This window comes from Plutella xylostella, chromosome 2 (genome assembly GCF_932276165.1).
Source record: "Plutella xylostella chromosome 2, ilPluXylo3.1, whole genome shotgun sequence".
Classification (NCBI taxonomy): Eukaryota; Metazoa; Arthropoda; class Insecta; order Lepidoptera; family Plutellidae; genus Plutella; species Plutella xylostella.
This window is the reverse complement of record NC_063982.1, coordinates 878404-889528: the sequence shown is the minus strand read 5'-3', so window position 1 is coordinate 889528 and position 11125 is coordinate 878404. Positions and strand designations below refer to the sequence as shown.

The following is an 11125-nucleotide window of genomic DNA, read 5'->3' as shown; positions in this document are numbered from 1 at the left end:
GAAAGTCTATGCTCCAGTTTTCGTTTTAAAATTTGCATACAAATAGTTTAAAACATGCGAAATTATTTTACAATAAAGCGTTACAGCGTTGTTCGTATTATTATCTTTCAGCATGCCCAGCTATTGTTACTGAGTATTTTGTGCCATTTTCATAATTACTGAACACACTGAACCAAATTATAATTAGCTAATTAGTGAGTGATTTTTCACTGAATTATAAGGTTGGCAAATTCCGAAAGTGACCAACTATTGATTATGAATCTGTTAAATAAACACTGATATTATCTTTCGTTAAAAGTGTCTGAAAGAAAATAAACTATCTCCAATGCACAGACCTAGCAGTAAGATCTAGTAAAGTACTAGTTGTAATACTTTCTTTATTTAGGCATCTGCTATTCAAAAACAGTTTACGTACCCCTTTATTCTTGATAAAAAAACAATACAGTTATTCTCCCGTGAAGCCTAACTATGCATAAACAAACAACTCCTACAATAATCCTCTTCACAACCATTCCAGCATCACAAGGCATCCCCTACCAACCCTACCGTCCACGGCCTGGCATCGTTCTCGACGACCCTGACTTCAAGCCCAAGGGCCAGCGGGCTCCGTACCGAGACGCCCCCGTGGTGACCGCCAGCGAGACCCGCCTGCCAGGGGGGTATGGGGAGATCTTTGACGTGACCGTGTCGGCGATTCAGGGGCCGGGCGGGGGAAGTGGCGCTAGTGGTACGTGTTTTATTATTTTTTGATGCTTTAGGTAACCTTCTTGCATTGATCATGCCTCATTCTTAATCCTTCATTCTTTATCCCTCATTCTTAATCCTTCATTCTTCGTCCTTCATACTTTCGTGGTATGTATTTTAGAAAATGTTCATCCTATATTCATTCATTTTCATTTAACTCTTCCTCATATCCTCCATTCTTCACCCTTAGGTACTTTGGTACGTTTTTGATACATATATTTTTAACGATAAGTCGTCTGTTGTGCACTAAGTACTCGATCATTCTTTTTCGATCATAGGACATCCTGCATCAGTAATTTGGCATAATAACTTCATTAGATTTGTCGCAAGGCTGGATCTGCCTTTGGTACAAGTATGTATAACAGAGCTTATTAGGTACATATTATATTATATAGGGACACCACCCATATTGAAACACAAACACACACATAAATGTTTCCACGAACTGAGTACTATCGTTTACCATTTATTCAGGACTTTCTTGGTCTGTCTTTCGATCACACAACACAACAACAAATCTACCTGCAAGGAATCTTCGTAAATACAAATCCAAGCATATAGACTATAATCCAAGTCGAATACCGATTGCGTGGTTTCCTTTCGATGCCGCCTCCTCGCCTCACTGGCACAATGTTTGCACGCAAACCGCATTTCTTTATCTCATTTTGTGCAGTGAATTTGAAAGAACAAGAATGCATGTAACTTCGGTTTACGATAATAGAACTAGGCTTTTGAATTGTTAGAATGTTTACTTATGTTTTGGAGAAAGAATTTAAAATTATCAGTTACAATATACCTACGGTAAAGTTGATATTCAAAAGGTTGCCATATGTAGGTAACTAAACGTAATTCAGTGGATAGTCCTGAAAAACTACTATTTGCGAGCGATATGTAATATACCTACCCAAATGACATACTTACATAGGTTTACGATGTTATAATATTGTAGTTAAAGTGGAGCAACGTTATTATATTGCTTTCTACCTATATAGGTACCAATTTCTATGGGTAAAATTTTTCAGCCACCAATGCGACGTGATGATAATTAAGTTTTTACATTTTCTGAAACCTTGTTTCGTCCACCACCCCATTTATATCTTTTCTACGTCAACCCCCAACTGTCACCCTCCTAAAACCATAGACTAATATGCTAAAACTAACCCCCTTTTCCCCCACAGTGCAAATCCAGAACGTGTCCCCGTTGTCAGGAGACGACATCATCGTGTCAGCGTCGGGGTCCCAGGGCTTCGTGTCTATTGATGGCAAGAGGACGTATCTGAACCTGTTCGGAGAGACCAGCTCGATAGCCCCCACGCCCGTGGTGAGGCCCCCGCAGAGTGTTGGTAAGTGTTTTAGAAGGATGGTCTGATTTTGATTGAATATTATGAACCAAAAAAAGGAAACTATAATAATAATCACTAAAAAGTAAGAAATTGTAGCAACACAATAATTTTATTCTACATCACCATCATCACGACCCATCACGTCCCACTGCTGGGGCACGGGTCGCCTGATGAAGGAAGGGTTTGAGGCCTAGTGTACCACGCTGGCCTAATGTAGGTTGATGGACCAATTCAATGTGAGAGTATAAAAATACCTAAAGCAGGTAGGTACCTACCCAATGATTTCAAAAGGAAGGATAGGCCATTCAGAACATTTTACTCAAACCTTCTTCATACAAGCAAAATAACTGTCATCTGTCATAATTTGTTTGAACTATGTCAGTGCCTAGCAACTATCTTGACGACGTAACCTTGTACGTTCGTTAATAATTTACCATCCCGGACATTGTTTTATTATTTGCAGGCGCCATATCAATAATTTAGAACAAATCCAACTACTAAAATTAAAACTGTTTTGGGCTGTAGACCTGTAGAGCGTCCCGTACAAATGGACTAAAAATCACGCTCTAAAACGTAAGTGTGTGCAACAAGAAAATGTTCTCGGAGGATAGTCAACAAAAAATGACGTCCGCACAAAGTTACAGCGCGCGGCCATTGTAGACTTTGGTAGTAAAATAATTATCACTTTATAATGTGTTAATTACTTAATTTAATGGTAATTACCGATGATACGATATTCGATGTTTCTTTTTGACCTTCGTATAATGGTTTTTGCAGCCTTTCACAACACAACTACATATTTATCACAAGATTCACAAGACTATCTCTCGGCCACAGACAACTGTCGACTGAGGAGCGTTGGCCCTAAAATTACGATTAGGGCCAACGCGCGGGTGCCATTTTTTGAGTGGGAGGCCCTGTCCTTACGCTAGTAATATATATGTCAATGTACCTACCATTGAAGTAATCTTGCTTACTAATCTAAGATGACAGGATAATAATTACCTTGTTTGATAGAAGAAGAAAATTTGCAATCTATGATAGTAAAAAACTGGTTTGGAAAATTCATTATAACTTTCTACCCGCCCCACATACCCCACATACTTAACATACGCTTCAGGTTTTTGTAGCCATCAACGTTTTATGACAGAGTGTCCCTAATTAACAAGCTTATCCATGAGCAAATTTAATGTGATAGGAAAAAACCAACCTCAGGTCCTGAGGCTTGTTTATTTTCCTTTGCATGTACGTATACATTTGTACAATAAGTAGTTAAATAAATAAATGTATACACACACAGGTGCACATAAAGCCGGGTCCTGACATGTATACTTTGCCATATCATCTGTCTCATAACGGCGTATCAAGATTGAGTATCACGATACACAGTCATAATTATGCGATCATGAAATGCGGTGCGTGATCGGATCGGGCAAATGATACATGGCTGGACCCGGCTTGAAAATCTCATTAAATCAATCAATCTTTATGCTCAATCAATTAAAGCTTAATACACCTATCTCCTTCTATTCCAGCCACCCCACCCCCCTCGCCCATCGGCACCGGCATCGCCATCCCGGCTGACGACATACCGCAGCCGCCCGCGCGCCGCCCGCCCTCCGCGCCTGCCCGCCCGCCCTCCGCGCCCCCGCGCGCGCCGCCCGCGCCGAGTAGGCGACCGCAACCTACTGTCAGGTGAGATTATGGGTGCTAATGTAGAAGAATGGTGTATCAGTAATTAGGTATAGGACCTGATTTTTGAGCCACTAAAAATTGTACTTAATCCAATTCTTTTATCAACTTAATCCAGTTTTGTGACTCTACAAAAGAAGTTAGGTTTGGTGATGTTAGTTATCTAAATTATTTTTCAAAGCTACATCTTTTTATTGCAGTTTTGTATTTGAAGTACCTAATAAGTATACTTATATATATTTCGTTCTTCATTTACAGAATTGATACTTGCATTGTTGGCGATGACTCTACTTGCGATCAAGCGCAAAATGAAAAATGCAGAACTGAAGGAGGTAACTTACTTTAACATATCTTTATACTTAATACCGAATTGATAAAATGTATCGTACATTTCAATATCAACTCAGTATCGATCCGATATCACTTAAGCCGAAATTAAGCCTTACGAGAGCATTTGTCTATACTGTTGTCTAACTTACTACCTGTATCTTCTTTCTAATTAATCTACGCTCGCAAGCTGTGAAAAGTACCACTTACAAAATGACAACACCACATTACACCAATACAAATATTTAAGGTTTTTGCTGGTAATCTTCTAATGCTCTGTTAAGTATACTTCGATATTATGGTAGTAGTCTTTTTCGTTTAGGATTAATTTCCTGATAATTTTCACTGGAACTTTTTCATTGCTCGCGAGTATATCTTTCAATTATAAAGTAAAAATTCACTTACGAGCACTGAAAAAATTCCATATATGCCATATGTCAGTGTATTTATCTGATTCTCCTCAACAGGCATATCAAGCTGCCAATGCCGCCCCGGCTACGCTCGCCGCGTCCACCGCGACCCGTGCCGTCGCGTGGTCTCCCTACTCCTGAACCTACGTGTGGACAAACTCTATGATAGGAAGGTGGTCTGGGATGGGAAACTGGCTGATAGAGACAGTGACGCTTACCAGACCATGGGCTATGAGGCGGTTAGAGCTGTAAGTAGTTATTGTATAATCTTCTGTCTAAAGCACGGTCGCTAAGCACAGAGAAAAACGGTCATTGCCCCGCGTGGTCTCTTTGCTACTGAACCAACGTGTAGACAAGCTCTATGACAGGAAGGTGGTCTGGGACGGGAAACTGGCTGACAGAGACAGTGACGCTTACCAGACCATGGGATATGAGTATACGGTTAGAGCTGTGAGTATATAATTATCAGGTCAACGTTCGATTTTCTCTGTGCTTGGTGACCAGCCTTTACTACAGAACATGCGTTTTGGCAAACTGGCTGCTACAGACAGTAAAGCATATCAGGATATGGGATATGAGGCGATAGAAATCATGTTTGGCACTATGCTTAGTATTGGATTGGAACCTAAGCGGCATCGCTTTCAAATGTAAGTTATCATTAAGAGTTTCATGCATGATAGTCTTATATAAATCGTTTTTGTTTTAGATTGACTCTGCGTTCTCCATGACTCCATTCTCTGATGACTTCGTGGGTGCGTCAGTCAACTCGCTCTTCAGAGGGGAACAGAATAACCAAGGCGGCGTATTCGTTAACTACACTATTTTGGTAAGTCTCATCTTATCTAAGTCTGTTTTTTCAGGTGTCTCTTGATCTTGACCGTTATATTATATATTTATCTATAGACCGGCCTTTTTCTGAACTTGCAACCACGAATAGAATAATGTAGCGTGGGATGCCCTCTAGCCCAACAGTCGTTGGATATTTTGGATAAACCAGGCCTAAAAGTTGTGCCGCTTCTTAGAAGAGGTCGATGTTTTATCTTGCTTTTATTTCTTGATGTTTGGAAGTTTATCTATTATCTTTATAAAAACACAAATAACACATATTTAAATGATAAGCACATTATACAATTCCAGATGCAAGAATCCCCAGAAACAGTCCGCAGTGCAGTAGCAACAGACATACAGCGCCATCTGTTGGGCGTGATCCGCCGTCGCTCGAACAACATCGGAGCTTCAGCGCTGTGGGTGGAGACGCCCGCCGGCAGCGTCATGCCACCTAGCGGTGAGTTGCTTAAACTTTCATCCAAAGTTTAAAAGATGCTCTTCGAGTTTCTTTCGCCATATTATGACTATCGACAAATAATTGTAAAATTTTATGTCGAATAAACTAATCTGTCACCGTCTGTTCTTTCGCTATATTCTTTGTTAGATGTAACGAGTAAATAAACTATGTTTTTTACAGATGTGGACGAGTGCGCTTCTGCTGAACTCAACGATTGTAACAAGGTGGCATCGTGCACCAACACTTGGGGTGGTTTTAGGTAACAACTAAAATTTATCCAAACTACTTACTGCCTTTTAAAAAAAGTGTGTAAATATTTTCGGCCTTTTCTGATTTTTCCCTTTACGTCCCGAATTTTTAATGATCAAACTTTTATAAGATACCTAAGTTATCATATAAGTTAGTAAGGTATGTGATTTTTTGCCAAACAGTCCAATCCTTCCAGCAGCCGCTACACGAGTTTATTATCGACGTGGATAATCGACACTAACTATTTATATCATGATTCGCCATAAATAAACGACTTTTTCGACGTCGATAACGAATCCGTGTAGCGGCTGCTGTGTGAGTATTTTGTGTATAAAATATTTTCACTTATCACACCAGATGCACGTGCCCGTCGACAACCCTAGACCCGTTGGCGGGTGACGTCACACACGCGGGCCGCCGCTGCCAGGGCTGCCCCAACACGCACTGCAACGACCGCGGCCAGTGTCGCTACGAGAACAACCACCCTTATTGCAGGTATACTGTCTGTTGGCGCAGATAAGTGGACTGTATTTTTAAGTAAGGACTGGTCCTAGCTTTCCTAAACTCACACGTATAGTTATTGGGCACCCTTATTAAATTGGGATAAGAACAATTCACCAACCTGTACACGTGGTCAATGGCCGCTCCGTCTTCCGAGAAGAGTTCTTCTTGCCAGGCCTGGCGTTATATTTACTTGATAAAAAACACACACAGCTCACTATGCAAATAGTCTTGTTAAAATGTAAAAGTTCACCAATCACAATTGTCCGTAATAAATGAGTGGGAGCGGTTATAAGGTCCGCTGGCAGCCGACGACAAACGTTCTGCACGGAACCCGAGTCCACACTGATGATGGCCGCCTCTCGTAGGACGCAGCTCACAAACCGCCATGTGAGGGTAGTTTAACTATCCTCATACCAAAAAAATAAAGGTGCCCGAACACTGTCTTACTAGTGGGGTTACCATAATTCTAATTAATAATCATTTAGCAGCGTCGCTTGGATGTATCCAACTAATCCCACTATACCTGCACCCTTAAGCCTAAATGGCTGAGGCTGGCTAACCTAACTTCCTTATCCGCAGCAGATCATCAGGCTACTACGGCAGTATGAATGAGCGCGATGTGAAACAAGCAAATTATGTTAACTGCTGGCACACCATGTTTTGTGTGCCAGCAAAATGGCTCCGACTCAGCTCGTGCTGTATAGAGACTTATACAGGCCTGGTAATTTTTATCCTTTTCCCCACAGTTGCTCATCAGGCTACTACGGCTCCACCTGCGAGGTGGACGGCGAGGTGGTCGGCGTGGCGGTGGGCGCGTCGCTCGCCGCCGCACTCGTCATAGGACTCACGCTAGCCGCGTTGATGAGTTGGAGGTGAGTTTACCTTAACCTGTTTTTTTGTCTCTTATAAAGTAAAAAATCAATAAATTCAAAGTTACACGACGAGTAAAAGCATTTCCGTAAAAAAAACTGATGAAAACGTCAATCTTTTTCAAACTATTCTAGATCTGAATAGGTCTTATTGACTAACTTCTTCCCGTCCTTTGTCTTTATAACGTAATGGTTATTGAGCGATTCTGAATGATACATTGACTTAACTAGCGTAAGGACGGGCCCAACCGCTCAAGAAAATTGCAAACTCGCGCTGGCCCTAAAATCTTATATATTTATCATAATTTGATTGAATTGGGGCCAGCGCGGGGGCATTTTTTAGACAAAATGTTCTGATGGGCGCATTCTTTCTTTTGTAATAATGATAATATGTATATTTGTAGTCGCAAGTGGTCGCGCGAGCAGAAAGCAGCCGGCATGGGCTCCCCCGTGTTCAACTACATGGCCGCCAACACCATCAAGGCGCCGCCGGTCGGACAACCGCCGTACCAGGTTATTACATAGTAGAATTTAGCTAGAATACTCTTTATTTGTACACCAAAAAGAATTAAAAATATATTTTATCTTAATCATAGGGTAAAGTCAAAGTCAAATTTAATAATAATATAGAATAGCCGTTTATTAGAATATAAAATATAACATTGAAATACTTTAACGCGTTTTTAATATAACTGAATTTGTTCCAACAGGTGACTTTAGAAGAAAGAATGCGATGGGCTCAGATTGCCGAAGCTATGGCGGCCAACCATTATGCTGTAAGTTTTGCTATAGTTATTTCCCTTCAGCTACCGTACCACCAGCGACACTTTAGCAACTAAGCAGCGAGAGTCGCCTTTCAAACATCTGCCAGCTAAAGGCCAGCTACGTATGTAGAGTGTGAGTAGAGTTGCTGCTGCGTTGGCGTGGAGTTGTTATAATGTGCGAAGACCTTTAAGCAGCGTCGCTTGCTTGTCAAATCGATCGAATCTGATTTGACAAGCAAGATGAGTAGTCAACTAGTTGATCCACCCAATGGTCACTAGTGGACAACGCGAGAAGGCACGGGCGGACGGGTGGGCTGGCAAATGGTTGCCCGTCACGCGTCAGTCGCAAACGCATGGTCGTTGCGTGGACAACGTGTGGTCGTTGCGTGGACGACGTGTGATCATTGTGTGACAAACGTGTCAGTGTTGACCTTTAGTGTACGATGCGTAGGCCACTCGTTGTACACTACTTTATAATCATTTTTTGAAATTAAACCTTAAATATCAATGTCTAGCATAGAGTCGAGTCGTCGGTGAGTTGTTATAATGTGCGAAGACCTTAAGGATTGTTAATTGCTGATGTTGCTTGGTAGCCCTACACATTGTTACATATTGTAATGGAGTAATATAACCTGCAATTTTCAATAATTTTCCTCGTTATTCCTTACAGCAAGCGGAGTCAGCCCAGCAGATGGCCACTCGGCCGTCGTCTGCCATGTTCGGGGGATACCCGACACTGCCCCCGGTGCCAATGCCTAGGTAAATATACCTTTTATTTACTACATAACATAAGTATGTACCTAACTACCATCAAATTTTCACCCACAGTCAAATAAACTTGTATGCATTAATATTGTTTTTTTCTGATGCAGAACGGGACTCTACGGCCATCACACGGGGACTCTGAACACGATAGCTTCTAGAGCTAACACCTCAGCGTCGCACCACATGTATGGTAAGTACCTAATATAACTTAACATCATATTTTAGGCACTTCTGCTGCCGCTACACGGTTTCCTTATCGACGTAGATAAACTTTACTAAATGTTCTTGGTGCAAATAGTGTATTGTATTGTAAACGAGTTTATCAACATCGATAACGAACTCGTGTCCGATACAAAATTTTCACAACTTGACATTTATTTTGCAGTTGTCAATCTGAGATAAAATATGAACCCCCTTATTCATAAAAAAGTTAGTGGACTAGCTTTAGGTATTGAACTGTTTTGTCCCTCTCTGTCCAACAACTTTAACCACTCACGTCCCGGTGACCCATTAGTAAACCAGACACAATAGATTTTTCATTGCCTCTGATTTCATGGGATGTGAGGGGTTAATGACGGCACCAAATTTCACCATTAAACCCTCAAACAAACAGTATTCTTAAAATACCCTCTCTCTGCAGGCTACACCAACCACGCGGCCACCGAGTCGACCAGCTCGGAGGCGTCCTCCCACCAGCAGGAGCTGCTGGTGCCCCGACCCAAGTCCAGGGCCAGGAGCATGCATGTGAGTGTGGGTTCTTGTTCTTAGGATGCTCACTAGAAGGGCTAGTAATGGGTGCAAGATGCGCACGCCAAGAAGTGACTAAAGTTTTGCGTCGAAGTTACTCGGCTCCGAGAGCGAGTGAGAGTAAAGCGACGGTTTTTTTTGTCACGTCTTGAGCCCCGTGCTAGGCTTTTAGTCGTCCTTTAGTTTAATGTGTGTATTGCTATGTAACCTCAGAGGTGCACAGCATCTACAGTAAAACATTTTCCTATCTTTGGCTGTACGTTTGGCCTCGATCTGCTATTTTCAGTTGCTAACTATGTATTATATTTTACATAATTTTTTTTTTGACCTTAGGTATTACGGCTACAAATTCAGTTGGGTGGAAATTCATTTAGGATTTCTGCACACCTTTCAGTCCTTCTCATTTCATTTCATTTATTATTTTGCCTTTACAAATTTTGCTAATCTAGGTAACTTATTTTCCTTTACAGAACCAAAACGGTATATACTACGATGTGGAATATGAGAATGCACCTGAAGCAATATACGGAACTAAAGGGATCCCGCTGTCTACCTACACTGTCAGCAGAGGACCTCCCTTCTATCGGTCGTAGTGTTTGTAATTTGTAGGTATCGATGGCTTTCCTCGAAACATCTTGTATTAAAACACTATCGGAATACATTTATGAAGTCTGTTGTTAGGGTGTTTTTCCTCCAGATATGCTATGCTACGTTGCTATGAATGCGTTTGGGATCCACTAATCTAATTCATTGGAGCACATAACATAGCATTGGTGCAAACGGAATTTGTCACAATTCCAGTCCAGTCCATACTGGCCTCAAAAGGGAGCGGATAGGTAAAAACATGTTTATAGAAAGATAAAAGTAATTGTTGTTGTTGTTTCTAAAACAATTTATTAGAATTTGTTTCAGTACAACGATCTCTGTAAAAACTGATTGTCATATTGATAGATAAAAGTGTATTTATCTACAATAATTCTTGAAAGCTTAAGAAAGAAATTGGATTAAGTACCTACATTAAATTGAACAGTTTGTAGAAAATGTTACATTTGAATCAATAAGATTCTCATTTAGGTTGTAATTTTACATGATTCAGCCTTTATCTTCAAATAACATAAAGTCAGGAGAAACTTAATACTTACTTATTATATTTTGGTATACATAAGACTGCTTGCTTTGGTATAATTTAAAATTGTGAGTTTTCTGCAGGTGATCTTGTGTATGTTTTAATTTTTAAATTATAAATGTAAATACAAAGAAAACAAAACATTATTACAGTCTGTAATTAAAATTAAAAGATACTTAATCAAAAAGTACTTAAGCAGTGGTACTTACTTGTTTTTAAGTAGTACATAATATGGTTTGTGTCAAAAAATATTCATATATTTCAAATGGCTAAGTAACTGTAACCTTTTAGCTATTGATA

The 11125-nt window shown here is 40.5% G+C and overlaps 1 protein-coding gene across 1 annotated transcript in view; it reads left to right on the top strand.

Moving 5' to 3' along the window:
- LOC105389918 overlaps positions 1-10848 on the top strand; it is a 32563-nt gene extending 21715 nt beyond the window's left edge. The window contains exons 4-19 of the mRNA XM_048621596.1: positions 518-727; positions 1923-2087; positions 3623-3782; positions 4038-4111; positions 4574-4764; positions 5223-5342; positions 5654-5801; positions 5982-6060; positions 6408-6545; positions 7301-7426; positions 7828-7936; positions 8134-8199; positions 8858-8946; positions 9060-9142; positions 9593-9696; positions 10170-10848. Coding sequence (XP_048477553.1) covers positions 518-727; positions 1923-2087; positions 3623-3782; positions 4038-4111; positions 4574-4764; positions 5223-5342; positions 5654-5801; positions 5982-6060; positions 6408-6545; positions 7301-7426; positions 7828-7936; positions 8134-8199; positions 8858-8946; positions 9060-9142; positions 9593-9696; positions 10170-10292 — 1985 coding nt within the window. The 3' untranslated portion in view covers positions 10293-10848. The remainder of the gene's footprint in view (positions 1-517; positions 728-1922; positions 2088-3622; positions 3783-4037; positions 4112-4573; positions 4765-5222; positions 5343-5653; positions 5802-5981; positions 6061-6407; positions 6546-7300; positions 7427-7827; positions 7937-8133; positions 8200-8857; positions 8947-9059; positions 9143-9592; positions 9697-10169) is intronic.
- The last annotated feature ends 277 nt before the right edge of the window (positions 10849-11125 follow it).